Source organism: Vitis riparia, chromosome 2 (assembly GCF_004353265.1).
Source record: "Vitis riparia cultivar Riparia Gloire de Montpellier isolate 1030 chromosome 2, EGFV_Vit.rip_1.0, whole genome shotgun sequence".
Classification (NCBI taxonomy): domain Eukaryota; kingdom Viridiplantae; phylum Streptophyta; class Magnoliopsida; order Vitales; family Vitaceae; genus Vitis; species Vitis riparia.
In genome coordinates this window covers 16,530,882-16,550,501 of record NC_048432.1, presented here as the reverse complement: position 1 = coordinate 16,550,501, position 19,620 = coordinate 16,530,882, and the positions used below count along the sequence as shown (strand labels likewise).

The window sequence follows — 19,620 nt, the reverse complement described above, 5'->3', positions numbered from 1 at the left end:
TACTAGATTACACCATCCAGGCAAGCTCTTGTACATACAGTTTTGGTTGGCCCCATTTTCCATCTCCTATTTGTATCCACCATCATATTTTGGAGATCGCATCTGCTTTGGTTGTTTCCAAAACATCGAAAGTGTTTTTCCTTTTCTCTGGTGAGTTCTGTTTTCGGGCTTTCGTGGGAATCATGGGAGCAGAGGAAGCAAAGAAAGATACAAGTGAGGTAGCTGCAGAGGACCAAGCTCAAGAGAAGAGTGTGATTCCACTGCCTGACCTGTGGACAAGGTCTCTCGTTCAAAAACATCTGCCAATGTTGAAAGTACTCTCTTCCTCTCCTTTCCTAGTTTATATTCTTTTAGGCTTATAATTTTCTCAGTGGCCAAACATACAATAAGGAATTTTTGAATGCATGCTAAATATGCTTTTCAAAACAACATTTGAGATATCCTTATACGAGTTCCATTCTTTCACACTCTTAACATGTCAAAATACTTCTTCATTTGCACAGAGGCAACAGACAACCCCAATGAGAAAAACTCAGGAGCAACGGCTGAAAGAGGTAAATATAAGTCATCACTGAACTTACTTTCATTATTCATAGATTGGATTCACAAAAAAACGACTAACTTAAATTTTGGTTCTTGAGATGCTGTGCTTGCTGCAATCGAAACCGAGAAGAGGTTGGCCTTGATCAAAGCATGGGAAGAAAGCGAAAAGTCCAAAGCAGAGAACAGGTAAGAGAACTTCCAAGTTGGTAGCTATAGAATTGAGTCTATGTGTGTTTTAATAACAGCTTGATGAGCAGGGCACATAAAATGCAGTCGGCGACTGGAACATGGGAGAATAGCATGAAAGCATCTGCAGAGGCTCAACTGAAGAAGATGGAGGTAAAACAACTTTGTTGGGTTCCTTCTTCTTCCCTGTTAATTATTGTCATTGGGATGAACATTGTCATGATAAAACTCTGACAAGAACAGGAAAAATTGGAGAAGAAGAAGGCAGAATATGGAGAGAGAATGAAGAACAAGATCGCTGAAATCCACAAGGCAACCGAAGAAAAGAGGGCAATGATTGAAGCCAAGCGCAGGGAAAATCTTCTCAAGATAGAGGAGGCAGCTGCCAAATACCGTGCGTCAGGAACTGCACCAAAGAAGCTTCATGGATGTCTCGGCAGCTTCGATTTTTAGGCTAAAATTTGAAGGACCCAGAGAATGAGAATGGGGCAATGAGTTTGCCTACTTTGTATATTTGGCTTGTTGATTTCCTTATATGTATGAATTCGTTTCTATGTTGTGCATATAACCGTGTTTGCATTGCTGGATTGTGATAAGTTGATAACTGATAAGCCTAGTTGTAGCTTTTCTTCTCCTTTCCTTTAAACAATGCTTATTAGGTTCTTCGGAATTAGGGTTGGGCCTTTCTCTTCCACTGTTTCAGTTTCGGATCCGAGGCTTTATGGTTATCCATTTATCGTCTAGATATCAAGGCATCCATAGGAGAAGAGGTAGTTTGGTCAGGATTCAGAAAACTAGTTTTTGAAAATCATTGTCAAAAGCATTACCAAACATGCCCTCAGATCTTCTACCGAGAACCAGATGGCGCAGATGGTCTTCTTATCGATAATTTAGTTCCTGTTAAAGGCCAAAACTTCATCTCCTCAACACAAAAACCTACCATGACCACAAAATTAACATAAAAAAAGCTTCAATAATTGAAGAATCACAAGATAACAGAAACTAGAAACTGGAATATTGCCCTGCTAAAAAAGGGGGGTGGGGTGGAAAAAGAACTGAAAACCTTAGTGGTAAATACTTCAATAATTGGACGAATCACAGGTATGAGTGAAACTAGGTGGAAGGTAATTCTAAAATCCCACTACACTAAATAAATGCTCAAAATGTCTTGTTCAAAGGCCTTTTTTTTTCCTTTTCTTTTTTTTTTTTTCTTTTTTTTTTCCTTTTTTTTTTCTTTTTCCAAATAATCAAAACTAAAAGTAAATAACATCGGCCCTAAGTGCAAATAACACTGAGGAGATGATTTCACCAAGTCTGAATCCACAAACCAAACCAGTGGCTCATTCCTTGATCCATAAATATTGTTTTTCCTTCTCCCTTTTTTCTCCTTAGCATTCTTAAAGCCAATTGTGGCAGAAAGTATTCGGACCAAAGGGAGCCAGAAGCCTGTAATGTTACATGCAGCGCAACACATTCGTAAAAGCGCCCTGTCATCATCAAGCAGCTTCCATTACCCTGAGAACACAAGAAACTTACTTAACATTTTGCCATAACAAAAATGTAAATATATGTTAATGGTGAACTGGTGAGATGAATTGCACTGATTTGGAAGATGTGTATTTCAGATTCTTGAGTAAAATACATTTCAAGCTTGAAAAGAATGCAAATGGGATAAAAAAATATGCCAAATGTATCAGGAGTCAAGACAGTAAATGGAAGATTCATCAAAGATACCAACCCTGAAACACATGCTCACAAAAATGAAAATAAAATAGAAATTAAAAAAAAAATGAAAAGAACACTTGATTATCTAAGACATAAAATTACTCAAAGGTAATCAAACAGACCATTAAGCTCTCTCTCTCTTCCCCTCCCTCCCTCCCTACACATCTCTTTAGATGGCTCTCAATCAATTTCAATCTTGATTTCTAGAAAGGATGGCTCTCAATCAATCTTGACCTCAATTTCTCAATTAGCTGCCTATCTCAATGGCTCTTCTTGAATCTTGATTTCTTGGAAGATTAAAAATATTGATATTGATTTTGTTAAAGGGTGGCTCTCAATCAGGGTTTTTTCAATTTCTCTTTTTGATAGCTCCCAATCGATCTTGATCTCGATTTCTTGAAGAGTTGCAAAGACTGATCTGAATTTCTTGAAAGATGACTCTTGATCGATCTCAATCTCAATTTCTCAATAAGCTCTCCCTCCTAATGGTTGAAGGATGGCTCTCGATCTCAATTCTTGATGGGCTCTCTCTCAAGTACTCTCAATCAAATCCCAATCTGGATCACCCAAACCTTATGAAAATCCAATGTGATTTCCTCTTAAGATTACTCTCAAACTCTAACAAGTTCAATCTCACTACCACCACACACCTTGTTCATCCCTCTCTTTTGATGGCTCACAATGAATCTATATCCTGATTTCTCAATGAGAAATCTGTCTTGACCTCTTTTGGCATCCTCCTCTCAATTTCTCCTAACCTCTAACAAGTTAAATCTCATCACCACTAAACTCCCTATCCCTATCCATTTTTCCACTATCTTGATGGCTCTCCGTTTATCTAGATATTGGTTTCCCAACTACATATCTCTCAACCTTTCTTGGTCAATCTTGATCTTTATGCATATGAAAATCCAAGGCAGTTCCCTCCATCCCTTGATGTCTTCTACTGCACCTCTAACATGTAAAATCTTTGCTACAACTAGAAATGATGTTCATATCTCTCCTCAGGGCTCCATCAGATGGCTCTCGATTCTCCCTAGATGGCACTTGATCTTGATGCAATATGAAAATTCAAGGCAGTTCACTCTCTCCCCTCCCTATCAATCTTCCCCTTTCTATCTCACAACCTTTGCATTAATCTAGATCTTGATTTCCCAATAAAATCTCTCTCAACCACTCTCTAAATGGCTCATAATCAATCTTGATCTTGACTCAAGGTGATTCCCCCATCCCCTTCCCTACATATGGACATAGACACAAAATTTATATGGATCTCTCTTAATCTGTTTGGATGGATCTCGATCAATCTCAATCTTGATGGTTACAAAGTCACGGTGATTTTTCTCTTGAGATCTCTCTTAACTTGTAACATGACAACTCTTGATCCCAATTCCTTAAAGGGTGATGACAATTCAAGGAGCACTAATTTTTTTCTCTTTTCATCGAAGACCACCCTAACAAAGCCTACTTTTCTCTAAAGATTTTTGTGAGACCAAGATTCTTGACTATCTTCAGGAAGAAGCTTTCCTATGCTCTATTTTGCAAGACAAAGCTCTTTCTCCTTTCATTTTTTATGCCCAAAATTCAAACTCATACTTCCCCAACCCATGCACACATGTACAATTGCTATTGCACAATTTCATTTCAAGGATTATTCCATAGTTAAGAGGCTTATAGGTACTCTCAATCTTAATCTCAAATTATTGAAAGGTTACAACACCTCTCCATCTTGATATCAATTTCTTACGAGTGCTATAAAAACTCCAGGTACCCTTGTTTTATTCAATTCTCTCCATCCAAGGTTACAATCCCTTAAAAACTAAGATTCTTTGGGAGACAAAGCTCCTCTCCCCTCTGTGCTACATGAGGTAGCTTCTTTTATTCTAATTAGCAAGATGAAGTTCTCTCCAGTTATTTTTTATCTTGAAAATTCAAACCAAAGTTTCCCACATGGTATGGGTCATTGCTCAACAGTACAATCACTACCTATGGAACTATTTTATAATTGCTTTTGAAGAATTATTCCATGTTTATAGGCTTATAACCAATACTCACTTTATTTTGTTTCTTTTCACTTCCAAATTTTTTGGCTCTTGGAATTTTAATATATCATACATTATTCAACATGAATTTAAATATTTTTCCTGAACACATCACTTGTGCCAACGACATATCTAGTTCTATAAGATTGACCATTGCATCATTGCAAAGCTGCAGTATTACTTGTCATAGAGAGTATTGGATGTGATAGATTGTGCCTTCCATTTATGCATCAAGAGACCATTACACCTTTCCCCTTTTATAACTTCTTTTTATTGGGTAAAGAAAATTTTATTAAAATAACAGCTAGAAAAATAGGTACAACCTAAGTACAATTATAGTGTACAAGAAGCAACACACTTAAAGCACAAAGGCCTTTTGAGGGCAAAGGCACAAGTCACAAGTCATAGGTCAAGGCTTTATTACTTGTCATATTGAGCATTGGATACATTATGTTGCTCCTACCATTTATGCTTTGAGATACCACTGCACCTTTCTCTTTTATTAACTTTTTCATTGAGTAACAAAAAATTTATTAAAATAGCAACTACAAAAAAGGGTGCAACCCAAGTACAAAGAAATACACAAGAAGCAACACACTTGTAGCACAAAGACCTTCTTGGGCCTTAGGCACAAGTCACAAGTCATAGACCAAGCTTTCAATATACTCAATGTGTTTACTCTTCTTCTTTTTCATGTGTTTCTTCTTCGTCATGTTCTTCTCCATGTATCTTCTTATTCTTTTTCCTTCTTTTGTCTTTTTGTGATAGGTAAATAGAGTTTGTATTAGAGGCGCCTAGAAGCGGCGAAAACAGTACACATGAAGTATACAATTAGAACGCCCAAGAAACTAGGCAAAGAAGACAAAAAGCCTTTCCCCTAACTAGACATATAGCCATTCTATAAAAATCAATCATAGACAAAGTATGATCCTCTATAAACACCCTAACCCAATTTACAAGACTTATTCTTTTTCTTCTTCATGCGTCTTCTTCTTCTTCACCTAGGCGTAAGTCCAAGACCAAGGATTTCTTCTTTAATAAGGGTTAACCAAATGACATTGTTCTACCTTAATGTTAAGCAATACAATGTCGTTTTGCTCTTCTTTTTTAAAAAATAAAACACAAAAATAGAAATTGAGGTGGGTTAACCAAGAGGCACTGTTCTAACCTTTAACTTAGCTTTTAAGCAAAGCAAAATGACGTCATTTTTACTCTTCTTTTAAGATAACAAAAAACACAAAAAACAAAATTTGAGGGTCAAACAACATCATTTTGGCTTGGGTTAAAAAAAGAAGAAAAAAAAGATTAAAGATGCAAAAGCATAGCTCCACCTGGCTACAGGCAAGCACCCAACAAGGGGTTATGATAAAAGCATCCGCATCACAACTTCTAATATTCTACACGAGGAAAGACTAGACCAACATCCCCCTTAAGAGGATCCCATCCAACCAATAAAATCAAGCAGAAATGAAAGTTCCCTGCACAACCTTTCTAAACCAAAGCAAGAGAGACCAAATAAAGACTTCTTTAGCTAGTGAACCAAATGCTTCAAGCCTTTGAATTTTTGCAATTTCACTCCAACCACATCACAATAGGGTTGTTAACTGAACCTTCTTACACTTCTACCTACAAAGGTCCCATTCTACCTTTGTAAAACCTCATTCACCAACCTAAAAACAGCCAGGAAATGGCCACACAAAAAGGAAAAAAAAAAAAAACCTTCTTACACTTCTACCTACAAAGCTCCCATTCTACCTTTGTAAAACCTCACTCACCAACCTAAAAGCACCCAGGAAATGCCCACACAAAAAGAGGGCGGGGGAGGAAAAGAATAACTACCACAACATATTAACAAATAGTTAGTCCACTCCTCATCTTTCCTACATAAACACCAACAACTAGCTAGAGACTAACTTTTCTCCTGATCTGCTCCATTGTCAGAAAAAAATTTCACCATCTGCAGAGGAAGAACATTCATATCCGGCTCGCAATTGAAAGATTTAACAAGAAACCTCTCATCTTCGGCACATATCTATACCAGCCTACCTTTCTGATCCCTTAGCACCACTACTACCCAAAGTTGTCCCTTTAGTTAAGTATGATAGGACCCACATGTTTATCTTCAGCTATACAACAACTTGCATCTCAAGAAGCCATGCAAGGAAAAAATTGAGTATATTAAAGTGCTCAAAAGAGGCCAAAAACAGTATCATGAAAGTATGCAGTGACAACCTCAAAAAGGTTTAGGAAGAAGAGAAATGGAAAGACCATAAAGGGGGGGGGGGGGGGAAGGAGGATTCAACAGCCCACCCCAACTATTCCATAAAATCAAGGACAGATGTTATCCCTTCCCTAAAAGGATATTAGCAAACCAAATACCGAGAATCAAAGAGACTTTCATAACCCCAAAAAAGGATCAGAAGCTACATATCACTACTTCAGCTGCTTGCCTTCTGATCAACTATGGTGTCAAAAGCTCAAAACTCTTGACACTTCTTATATATCAAGGTTGTGGTGTTATTATTTATTTATCACAAAGATTGATACCAAGACCATTTTTCACTTATCAATTTTCCACCTTAAGGACAAGACATCCTTCCACAATATACAAAGCAAATCAAACAAAAGGAGAAACTCCCAGAACAGAAGTGATACAAGTTGGACAACTAAGAAAGTACAAAAATCTAAGAGTGAACCAAAACAATACTAATTACAACTCAAAGAGGCCAACGGAAGACACCAAATATTTGGCTCTTTTTTGGCTAAAAGGTCTACCACTTGATTGGCTAAGCAAGGAACCCAATAAAAGTAGCACACCTAAAATATAAAAAATTTGGCACAACCACCCAACACTCCTATGCGACCATGAAAGACTTCTTTTGATAGTCACCCATGAAAAACAACAGCACAATGTTTCACTATTGGTTGATCTCAATATCTCATTATGGATGGCACTGAATATTGGAGTACTGTTGGTGGCATGATGCCAGGGAATATCCTTACTCCAACAAGGCCAAAGATTGCCTTCGTTATAAACAAAGTTGCCCGTTATGCCTTGTCCAATCTCCTTTGATAGGATACAAAGCTTATTGAGCATCAATTGCAAGAAACTTTTGAGTTTTGGCCTAGGCTTTCAAAGCTCATTCTCACTGCCATTTGTCACCTTTTCTAATGCCAACAGGCTAGATGTCCGGATGATCATGAGTCCACAAATGCTTCAGTTGCCACTTTTTCTGCTGAAACTACATATCAAGCTGTAGCTTCACATTCACTGAAATTATGTGGATATAGTCTGTACTACAAGGAACATGGTCTGGTTTCTGCTGAAGCTAAAAGTCAGTTGTAGCTTCAACATCAATAGAAGTTATATACTGTCTATTTTTTCTCAAACTTTCTTTGATTTGTATAATGAAGTGGATGACACTTACATAACATCAGATCTCGTTTTTTTATTTTAGTATCACACTGCATTGAAATTAATTTACATTTTTCCTGCAACAAGGTAGCACAGAAGAATCTTATACTTCATCATATTTCAACCTTTAATCAACTGGTTGATTTGCTCACAAAAGGATTATCTCACCAGCTTTTTCAAAGTTTTACATTCCAAGATCAGCATTCACAACAGAAATCTCTTGCAAGGGCATGTAAAGGAATCAAGCTTAAGTCTACTCTTTGAAATTGAATTATTTCAATCATAACAACCTGTGTAATTATCTCCTGTACCTACTTCTTGACTCTCTCCCTTATAGTTGTATCATCACTCACTACAAGTCAATGAAAAGATGCGGATTCCACAGCCCATCTACAACTTTCACACCCATCATTATTTTTTCTCCATACCATCTATATATTTTAAGGTATCAGATCAGCAAACACATCATGCTCTAGCCAAGGGGAAAACCCCTCTTCTTACAACTTCTAATTTTTAAAATAAGTAAAATGAAATCTCACCAAAATCAGCATTCAATTAATTTTTATACTTTTTTTTTGTTGGCAAACAAAAAGATATATTAAAAAGCATCAATCATCTATGTAGGCAAGGAGTATACAAGCTAAGCCACCTAGATGATGACAACAACAACCCAAAAATAAAAATAAATTTTTATACTTTTTTTTTGTTGGTAAACAAAAAGATATATTAAAAAGCATCAATCATCTATGTAGGCAAGGAGTATACAAGCTAAGCCACCTAGATGATGACAACAACAACCCAAAAATAAAAATAAAATCAGCACCAAAGACAAGAACAGAAAAAACCACTATCTGTAGTTCAAATTATCAATAAAAATCCAACAGAGAAACACATTCCCTCTCCAACAGGCTTCAGACGATTTCAAAAGAGACCTCATAAGGGTTTTTTGCCAGTTTGTAGATGTTGAGCTCTTCCCCATCAAAGATCCTTTTGTTTCTTTCCCACCACACACACCAAAACAAACAAAGAGAAGCCGTAATCCACACCTGTGTCTTTTGTCCAAGCCCTTCACCTTCCAAATGAAAAGGAGCTGTTTCAAAGAATCTGGAAATACCCACTATAGCCCAAAGATTGCTAATAACATGTCCCGCATCTTTCTGATTCTATCACAATAGATAAGAATGTGGTTTGCTAATTCCTCCCTGGCTTTATAAAGACTTGATGTATTGGCCACCAACCATCTTCTCATAATAACATCAATAGTTAGGATCTTTTCCCCATGAAGCCTCCCAATAGTTTCAATACGAATCTGGTCTCATCAACATATGAGTCATACAGGTTTCAGAAATTGTTTCTTCACTTTTATTATTCAATTTTTCTTGGTTAGTCAAGTGATATAACAGATGTGCCATTTCCACTTATTTGACAATCCCATCTCAATTTGTGCATCCATGTGCACAAGACAAATGCAATTGTCACAAAATCTGAACCAGGTAAAAGACTACTTAAAACAAGGAACTTAAATGAAAATCACCATAAATATATAGTAAAACAAAACTTACCGATGAAAGCACATAATTACACATTTATAAATAAACATATCTTTGACAACTTGTTTTTGGTATATGGGATCAAATCTGAAACCTCTCCATCAGAATATGTAAAGATCTTAGATATTCAGCGCATAAATCAGATGATGGCAAGTAAATATAGTCAAATGTTTGTTTTACTCACATTGGCAGCTGGCAGGACTTCATCTCAAGTCACCTGCAGTAAATAGCCTGATCTATGTGTGGAGGAATTTGTTTTATTTCAGCCCCAAGTTCCTGCTCGATCCTATACCTGGAAGAACAAACAAGAATATTTCTGATATATGGACAAAGCAAACATGACATTCCAATAATCAGCTAGGAGGCACTACTTTTTGACAGGTAGAGCAACCAGATACATACAAGTTGAAACGGTCTTCATAAGTTATTAAATTAACTGCCAGGCCAAGGTGTCCAAACCTTCCAGAACGACCACCTGAATATGAGAAACCCGACAACCATTAGGACAAAACAAAAGACACCATCCAAATTTTAAGAATGAAGTCAACATACCCTGTGCAGATATGTTTCAGAGTTCTTAGGAAAATCAAAATTGATGACAACGTTGACTGCCTGAATGTCTATCCCCCTTGTAAACAAATCTGTGGACACTCAGAATTTCAAAAGAATTAGCCAATCTGCACAACTCGGAATTTCAAAAGAATTAGCTTTTACCAATGCATCACATTGTTGCCAACTATATGAATTTTTTCAACTGGTAAAAACTATGACAAGCAAGTAGCATGTCACTAATTTTCTCAAAGAAACAATTTTATTAAAAGAAAAGGGAGATACAAAAGGGAAAAGAAGGGCATCCCCACATTCGTGGAACTTTGACTCTTCAACTTAGTGATCCGTGACAACATGGCATGATACGGATGTGGATATGAGATCCTTGCAGGATACACCTGTTTAGCTACCACTAATCTATTTGATCCTTTTTTTTTTGATAGATTAGAAGAAAAATATATTAAAAAGGGTCGCCAAAAGAGCAACCCACGGTATACAGAACATTTACACCCACCACCAAAAGCCAAAGCTACAAAAGAAGGAAGGCTTAAGCAACACCACCCTCAACAAGATCACAACCAATCGAAAAAACTGAAAAGAGTTGAATGAGCATCATTTATAAACAACTTCGATTCCGGCCAAAGAAGACAAACAAAAGAACTTTTACACTTTGGATTGAGGGCTCATCCCCTTCTGTTTGATTCTTAATTGATTGTTTTCCTTTCAATGTCCTTACTAATAGTCACATCTAAGAAAGAAAAGAGTTTGTTGGAATTATGAGAATATTTAGCAATAAGAGAGAAAACGAAGGAGCTTTTATTAAGGATATCTTTGCATATGATTAACTTCTAACCCATTTTCCTTTTTCCCCCCTTTCATTTTGTCATATACAAGTATCTATATACATTATTGAGATCCTTTCTAGTTGAGTCTCACACCTAAAACTTAGGAGATGTGAAGGTTCAAACTCCTAGACACATCCATGCCTAGCACCCACATCTGAACCCATGCAATATAGCTCCACACAAGAGGAATAGGAACGAGGAAGAAAAATAATGAGGATCAGGACTATTCATTTCAAGTTTATTCTAGGTGTAGAAATAGAGGATAAGAAGCATTTCTATTTGTATTAAAATTAGGATTTCTATTTTTATATACAAAGAGACATAAGAAAGGGGAATAAATCAATATTTCAATGCAACAGTAAAATAAGAGGCAAGAACCAGAAGTTAGTGGAACTTCATTTGAATTTGAAACCAAGAATCAATTTGATTCTGTATTTGGTTGAACTTTTCTCACTATGCAAGTAAAAAAAAAAATCATTGATTTCTATTAAGTTCAAAACCATGCTTTCAGGTACATACCAAAATTGTCTGGGTCAGAACCTAACTCAAATGAAAACAGCCAAAAAGCTTTGACATGTTTAGAACCTCAAATAAGCCAAGATATGGATCAGTTTCTCAAGCTGTTAAGAACCACTAGTTCAACTATAATTCATTGAACTTTATTCAATGAAAATTTTAAAAAACCTGGGACTTGGAACATTGGAACCAATAACAGCTTAGAAATTCCAAAATAAAAAACCAACAGAGGATTGGGAAGATGAATAAGAAGAATGTTTATTTGATAATTTCAGAAGACAGATTGTAAAATTTCAGTTTGTTGATGGTATGGACATCCACTTTCAGAACCCAAAGAAGGGATTTGAGGGCCACTGTAGCACCCCTTATATGCAGATTGTGTGACATGTTCCTACAATTTAGGTTGCCCAAACATTGATGATTAATGTCAAGTATTTCACCATTTAAATGTTTGAACAAAGAGAAACCAACTATCTGACATCCAACATCAGATCAATATTAATGAACATTAACAAGCAAAGTTTTTAAGCAAATAGAAATCTTAAGGCATCAAAAACATACCAGTGCAGACCAGATTCCTGCATGCACCATTACGGAAGTCATGAAATACTCTGTTTCGATGATCTTGCAGCATCTTAGCATGAATATAGAAGCACGAATAACCAAGCTCTGTAATTTTTTTAGCCAACAGTTCAACCCGATTGACAGAGTTGCAGAAAATTATCGACTGATTGATTTGAAGCTGAAAATAAACTACTAAATGTATCAATTTCATAAAGAGGAGGGGAAAGGAGTTGTCATGAATGTTATATTCTTTAGTTCAGGTCAAACCTTAGAGAAAAGAGTGTTTAGGCAGTGAACCTTCTGTCTTTCTTCCACAAAAGCATAATATTGAGTGATACCCTTGAGAGTAAGCTCATCCATGAGATTAATAACGTAAGGCTTTTTCAGATATCTATCTTTAAAATCCTTGACAGTCACAGGAAATGTCGCTGAAAACATTAAAATTTGCCGATTCTGAGGAAGAAAACGAATCAGTTGCTCCACTGAAGGTTGAAACTCTGGAGACAACAGCTTATCAGCCTGGATGACGACAGAGGCATGTACAGTATAAGATACACAAATTTTTCTTGTCAAAGCCAAGCAGATTACAACAAATATTAAATCACAGATATATTTTTCTGATTAGTAAAAGCAATTGTACTGGGGTGGTCCAAGGGTTATTACTGTTAAATCACGGATATCAAATCATAAATTATTCAACTACTGTTAACTAAGGGTTATTTGCACTGATGTGAGGTGGTCTTGTAGACTTATGGAGGCAACAAAAATGGGTAAAAGGGAAAAAAAAAAAAAAAAAGGAGAAAAAGTTACACGAAACACCATTGGATAAGTTTACCTAGTTATGGAGGCTTTTTTTTCTTTTTTTTAATATGCTTACCAAGTTATGGAGTTTAGAATGTATCAGAAATACTCTACCTCATCCATAACAAGCACGGAACAATCCTTCAAAATGCATATTCCTTTTTTAGAGAGATCCAGAATTCTTCCAGGAGTTCCAACCAACAAATGTACAGGCTGATACAAACGCATGATGTCATCCTTCAAACTAGTTCCTCCTGTGGTGACCATGACTTCAATCTTCAAATGCTTCCCAAGTTCCTTGCACACTTGTGATGTCTGAAGAGCAAGCTCTCTTGTTGGAACAAGTATAACAACTGCGTTAAAAGCATAAATCATAGGCCCATGAACCATCAAATAACAGAGGTGTAATAAATATTTGATACAGAATAAAACCACACATGTTCAACAATGATGTGAAATTCACAAGTAATCATCCACATCTTGGATATGAATACAAATACATAAAGGAAGCAGAGATATGCATCCTGGCTTTAAACCAATAATCAAAACTCAAACAAAAGTACGTATGAGGCTGTAAGAAAGGTTATGCTACACAGCATAGAGTTGCTAGGAAAGAATGCACTGATATATCAGACCAGCAACAAGCAACATTTTTTATGTCAACTTAAAGATACCCAAAATTGATATGCCAATGGACACATGATATTGATGTTAAATAAAAATATATATTTGAATGTTTAAAATAATTACAATGAAACATAAAAAAAAAAAAAAGGTAAGATTACGAACAAACATTCATAAATCAAAGTAAGTTGACTTTCCCTATGTCTCAAAAAAAAAAAAAAAAAAAATTAGTCATAAGCAAAACCTTGATAATAAGAATTCAAGTTTACCCATAATCATATTAACACTGGTTAACATTTATGTCTTGCATAAAAAGATAGAAGTAGGATTCATGATGCTGACCTAAAATAGCCACAGTTATACAAATATCAAAACTGCTGAGCTTTCATACCATCCAAAAAAAAGCCTCATAAAAACCTCAAGGTCTCTTTTATGTTTTAACTTCGCTTTATTCTTGTGTACAAACATCCTCTGCATTCATCCATTCAAAATTTTTAGGTACACAAACTCTCAAAAATAAATGCAACATATTACTTATTAGTACAGATGGAGACTAGAAGTTTGAACAGGATTGAGCTTATAATTCATCTTCCCATGATGTCGAGAGATAGAGAGAGAGCAGGGTGGGGGGAAAGAAAGCAACTTTCCTAGTATACTTTGAAAACAAAAAACCAATTAAAGTAACTGAAGAATATCATTTACCTTTAATGCCAAATCATGGCTTCGCCAACGTTCCATATTACAGTGCATATATTCTTGAAAGGCATGAAGAGAATATAAATATAAAGAATTTTATAAATATATATGTGTCAATATATTAGAATATGTTAACATCTATGTACCGCATAATGGATCTCTTGCTCACACACAAAACATACCATACATACATTTTAGATATCAGAGACTATAATACTTGTCATTCCATTTAAAAGTATAAAAAGCATTCCAAACATCACATGATTAATACAACTGCTGAATTGAAACTATCATATTTCTTTCTATTAGATAAGATATACTGGCATAACACCAATCAAATGTCAGAGGTCAATACCTTGAATTACATTATTATCTGGATCAATTTTTTCCAATGCAGGAATGCAAAAGGCAGCTGTTTTCCCAGTTCCATTTTTAGCTCTAGCAAGAATATCACTTCCAGTTAAAGCAATCGGAATACTTTCTTCCTGGATGGGAGAAGGTCTTTCAAATCCCTTTTCATATATCCCCATGAGTAGTTCCCGTTTCAGAAAATAGTCTTCAAACTCATTTCCTTTTGTAGCAGTTACATCCTGTAATGCAAAAGGAGGGGAAAAAATAATTAAAACTAATATAAAAGGAATTCAGTTTCCAACCAAATACTATTCAAGTACAATAGCACCCCACAATCCCAGGTAACAGGACAACTTATATAGAGATGCTTTGATAAGGATCAAGCCACTGAATTCCCTAGCATAATGATGGTAAACACTGCAAATAGGCAAATTATTTCCTGAATTTTTGAGTGGTCTAGAGTCGCATAGCACCAATGAGAGAGGTGAAATTGGTTTTATATTGAATTATGTCTGTACTAAAAATACAATGATCAAGATGGAATATACTCCACCAGTTTTACTAATAGTCCTTAGAAATAAATAAAATGGAGGGATAAAAGAACAAGAAAAAAGTCAATATTTCTAAATTAAGGTGTAAGGTAGGCAGCTCAAATTTTGAAAGGTAAATAAAGGTATGTATAAACTAGTAAAAGAAAAGCTACACCATAGTACTCAGGATGTATAGGAGCACCTAAAGCAAAGCCTCAAAAGAAAAAGCACAAAAAACACTCTGACACTCAACAAGACCCCATGCACTCTACAAAATCAAACAAAGGCATTGAGCCTTCACTTTAAGTACATGCTAACCCAAGCTAAAAGATTACATGAGAGTTTTATCATTTGGTCATTTTGAACTTATCAAAAAAAAAAAAATCATTTGGTCATTTTGTTCCTTATCTTCAAAAGATCTTTTTGATTGTGTTCTCGCCAAATTGTCTAAAAAATGAGGATAACCTTTGTTTTTTTTTTATGACCAAGGAATCTTTTATGGTCAAGCCCTTAGGACTCTCTATGGGGACTCAAACCTCGCGGTGCTGACCACCCTGCAACAACCAGCACCAAGTAAATTCATGGTATCATCAGTGGCAAGATTCGAACCCAGGACTATATGTCACTTACTAGGGCCACACTTCCCAGTGTTCACCTTGACCAACTATGTTACCTTAATGGGTGCAAAGGAGGATAACTTTTCACACATTTTTCCTTTTCTTCCCCACAAATGAACTATGTCAACTTAAAAATGTATCTTTCACTGAAGAATATATCACCTAATCTACATTGAATAAGGAAAACAATAAGTACCATAGAATCCTTGCTTTGGAGCATAGAAGAAGTGAGTGATCAATAGATTCCCCATCCAATTTGCAAAGATAACATTTATTCATCGGTGGTCTCCCTCTCTTCTAGAGATTATTGGAAGTCAAAACTTTTCCCCAACTAGCTTCCCATGCAAAAAAACTCACTTTAGACGAGACCCACAAATTCTGGATAATGTTCAATGGAAAAAGGACCCTCCCTCCCCACTTTTAAAGCCGCATAGAAAGATTTGACTGAAAACGATCCTTTTTCAACATCTTTACACACCACCTTATCGTTATCGTCCCTTCTAACTAACTTCCTTCTCAAACATGGAGAAAAAAAATCTCAACAATGTCCAACTCCCAATCATTAAAGTGCCTAGTGAGCACAAAATCTAATGTCCCAACCCTCTAGTGTCATCCCCCAAATCTGCAATCCATGCCTCCTTTGACAAAGCCAATGCATACAAAGAAGGAAAGAAATTACACAAGGGCTCCTCCGCACGCCATCTATTTGTCCAAAACTTAACCCTTCTGCCATTACGGCATTACCCACTTCAAAGGAGGTCAACGAAAAAAAAAATTCACCCCTTCCAAATAGTTTTCCAAACACCAACCCCATAACCACCTCTAACTTCACAAAGGTGTCAACCCACTCCTTCCTTTCCCCTCTATAATCTACCTCCAAAAAACATCTCCATTAGAAGCTTCTCTCCAGCTCCACTAACCAAGGAGGGCCCGATTCAGAAGAGAGAGGCTTCTAATGCCCTAACCCCACTTTTTAACCAGCCAACCTCATAGGGTCAAGTCTTTTAAGAAAGCATTCAATCTTTAGCATGAACAAACACAGGCATAATGGTTGCCATGCATTTCTCTCCAATTGTATAGAAAAATGATGGGTGTTTAAAGGTATGGAATGATAACCAGAGGAGAGAACAAAAGAGTGGCTGCTAAGATGAGAAAGAAGCCATTGGGAACTTAGTCCATTGATTGCAGAAGTTGTATACACTGGATCAAATTGATAGCCATAAAGTCAATAAGATTATTGATAAGATAATTGCTCCATCTTGAGTTGTCATGGAGGGTTTGGAGTTGTTGCAGAAGAAGATTGGTGAATCACATTGAATAGAAACTTTATTTTTCACACAGTTACCTGGGATTACCTCAAACGTGAAAGGGTAAATATTTCAACCGATGAGAGTAAGCAACTACAATATCTTACAAAATCAACCTCTCTTTGATATAAGATGCTAATACCCATGTAAGATTCATAAGAAAGGTTAAAGTCAATAATTAACATGGGCATGCAGTAAAACCATTTGAATTCTGACACATTCTGAATATCAAATCTTAGTTGGATGAATGATTGCTTGATTCTTAACAAAAAAAAAAAAAAAATCCTTTAAAATGCATATTATATAAAAAAAAAACGGCACCTCTGTCTTGTAGCGAGTATCAGGTGGAGGAACCCTTAGCTGTGCCTTCCAATCTTGGGAACTGAGTACCAAAAAATGATCAATGGTTGGTTCACAAGTAGAGCAAACAATCTTAGGTCTAATAAAATATGTAAAAAAAATGCTTTCAAAATAATTATCTTTTACACTACATCAACATGTTTCTGTGCGCTTAACAGCATAAAATACCAGAAAATAAAGAATAAAAATGCAAACACTAAAATGATGTAGAATATGTGATAGACCGTGATCCAAAATACAAAAATGATATACAATAAAAGTTGGAATTTTGAACCAGAATTCAGAGTTCAAAAGGTGTCCAAGAAGTCTCAGTACATTAAGTTTCTCTGCATGTAAATATCAAAATGAATTATTTAAAATATAAACCAATCAAAATAGATTATTGATTGTGCAAAATATGGAGGAATATCACCAAAACATAAGCACATCATTCATCTCTAGTAACCATCTCTCCCCATCCGCACCAATGGGCACTTATTCCAGGTGTTGGGGTCCCAAAGAGATGACATGGCTTCCCAACCTCAGAATCCTCTATTAAAGCTCTTGTGATTTGAGATAGCCCATAAGAGGACCAGCGACTTGGAAATCCTACAAATTCATCTCTAAGGGAGCAAATTTGATCTACCAGCCATTCTGTTCAAAGTTTCTTTCTACACGAACTTCAGATAATACCAACTGATGAACTTGGTAGTGGGAGATTATTCACTTATCTCTTTCCCAGATACAAGAACAAAACCCTGCAGTGCTTCCCTCGAATCAATTCGCCAGTCCAAGAAAGCTAAAGACCCAAACCAATCTACTAAAACCCACCCGATTAATCTTAGGATTTTGCTTCCTTTCGCTTAATTAGTCACCAAAAGCCAGAACTTCTGCTCCATTGTAAAATAATTCCGGACTCGTTTATTCCAAAACCCACATTCCCGTGAATGTACACAAAAATACCCTATAAACCATGGGAAACCCCTAAAAAGAGTAAAAAATGTACCTCGAATCAACGACTTCGGACTGTACTGTCTTCTCAACTTCATTCGCAGGCGAATCAGTAGCAATTGGAATCCGTCTCAGCCACTGCTGTTGCTGCTGATTCTGCATCGGTGGTCTCTGAAAATACTGTTGTTGTTGGTAATTAGGGTTTCGGTTTTGAAAATTAGGGTTTGAGTGAAAATTTCCGCCCCGGCCGTCGCCGATCCCCGGCGGATACCGACCCCGTGGGTTCATCAGAACAGCTTAAAAAACCAGGGTTTGAATCTGATCCCAAAACTCTAATTTCAAAAAACAGAAATAAAAAACAAATCAAACTTGAAAATCGATGATTTCAAGCGTGTGCGAACAAATTCACTAGGGTTTTGAAAATTTTGCCTCAGGCCTGTTTCTCTAGCTTTGAGGGTATTTGACCTAGGTGACTAAGGGCGCGTTTGGGTTGTTTTATGAAAGCGGTTTAAATTAGCCTTCAAAACTGGAAAATGTTTTCGAAAAGCATAAAATTCTAAAAGCAATGATTGGATAAACCACGTGGCAGCCTTCGGAAGGTGTTCTCTTTTACAACAAAATAATTTTTGGAAACCTGAATTACTTAAAAACATTTCGAAAACCTAATTTTGGACACGTCGGCTGCATCTCAAATTTAAATACTAAAATCCAAAGAAAAAAAAATTAATATATATATTATTTTTTCTGTTATGTTTGGTTTCCAAAAATATTAAGAAAAGAAAAAAATATATAAAAAAATAATTTTTTCATATTTGATTGTCCTATGAAAAATATAAAAAAAATCAAATATAATTAAAACTAATAAAAATTTATGTGTTTTTAAATTATTTAATCTTTATATTAATAAGTTAAAATAAATAAAATGAATTTGAAGTAACAAAAAAAATAATTCATCAACTTTTAATCTTTTTTTTATTTATTTACTTTTTATTTCTTTCTACTTTTCCTTTATATTTTCTTTCCCTTACATTTTTCTCCAAATTTGATGGGAACCAAACATAGCCTTCATATTTAAATTTTATCAAATTAGATATTATAAATATAAAATTATCATAATAATGTCCAAGTAAGATGTAAACTTTGTAAATATACTTATAAATATTTTTTAAAAATTATTATAGAAGATAAAAGATAAAAAAAAAATTAATATAATTTCTATTATTGACCAAATATCACTATTTTTAATTAACATGATTTTATTTATAATCAATATTATGCAAATTTTACATCATGATATCTAAATGGTCATGGACCAAACGGGTCTTTATTTTGGTATTAAAAAAATTAATTACAATATAATTTGTATAAGATGTCAGTCTAGATTAGCATGGAGTCTATCCTTTAAAAAATCATGTTTTAATTTTTTATCAACTTATATGATATTATTATTGAATATCACAATTGATATG

At 35.4% G+C, this 19,620-nt stretch overlaps 2 protein-coding genes across 2 annotated transcripts; one reads left to right on the top strand and one right to left on the bottom strand.

Annotated features, from left to right (window-relative positions):
• Positions 1–182: 182 nt before the first annotated feature.
• On the top strand, positions 183–1,399 carry LOC117930756 (remorin-like). The gene is made up of 6 exons (XM_034851459.1): positions 183–218; positions 272–314; positions 504–554; positions 642–729; positions 801–882; positions 973–1,399. Exons 1-6 carry the CDS (start codon positions 183–185, stop codon positions 1,180–1,182), a joined length of 510 nt encoding a protein of 169 aa, XP_034707350.1. The 3' UTR covers positions 1,183–1,399.
• A 267-nt stretch (positions 1,400–1,666) lies between these two features.
• On the bottom strand, positions 1,667–18,640 carry LOC117932754 (DEAD-box ATP-dependent RNA helicase 8-like). The gene is made up of 10 exons (XM_034854083.1): positions 18,207–18,640; positions 17,183–17,243; positions 14,412–14,646; positions 12,851–13,089; positions 12,203–12,454; positions 11,933–12,113; positions 10,010–10,102; positions 9,864–9,936; positions 9,646–9,753; positions 1,667–2,244 (listed from the first exon to the last, which is right to left on the bottom strand). The coding sequence occupies exons 1-9, from the start codon at positions 18,437–18,439 to the stop codon at positions 9,675–9,677; spliced, it is 1,446 nt and encodes a 481-aa protein (XP_034709974.1). The 5' UTR covers positions 18,440–18,640; the 3' UTR covers positions 1,667–2,244; positions 9,646–9,674.
• Between the last annotated feature and the right edge of the window lie 980 nt (positions 18,641–19,620).

Coding starts and splice junctions, on each gene's coding strand:
- LOC117930756 (XM_034851459.1), top strand. CDS start 183: ATGGGAGCAGAGGAAGCAAAGAAAGATACAAGTGAG. Junction 315..503: donor AACATCTGCCAATGTTGAAA/GTACTCTCTTCC, acceptor TCATTTGCACAG/AGGCAACAGACAACCCCAAT. Junction 730..800: donor AAGTCCAAAGCAGAGAACAG/GTAAGAGAACTT, acceptor CTTGATGAGCAG/GGCACATAAAATGCAGTCGG.
- LOC117932754 (XM_034854083.1), bottom strand. CDS start 18,439: ATGAACCCACGGGGTCGGTATCCGCCGGGGATCGGCGACGGCCGGGGC. Junction 13,090..14,411: donor AGATAATAATGTAATTCAAG/GTATTGACCTCT, acceptor CTTTTAACGCAG/TTGTTATACTTGTTCCAACA. Junction 9,754..9,863: donor TATGAAGACCGTTTCAACTT/GTATGTATCTGG, acceptor TTGTTCTTCCAG/GTATAGGATCGAGCAGGAAC.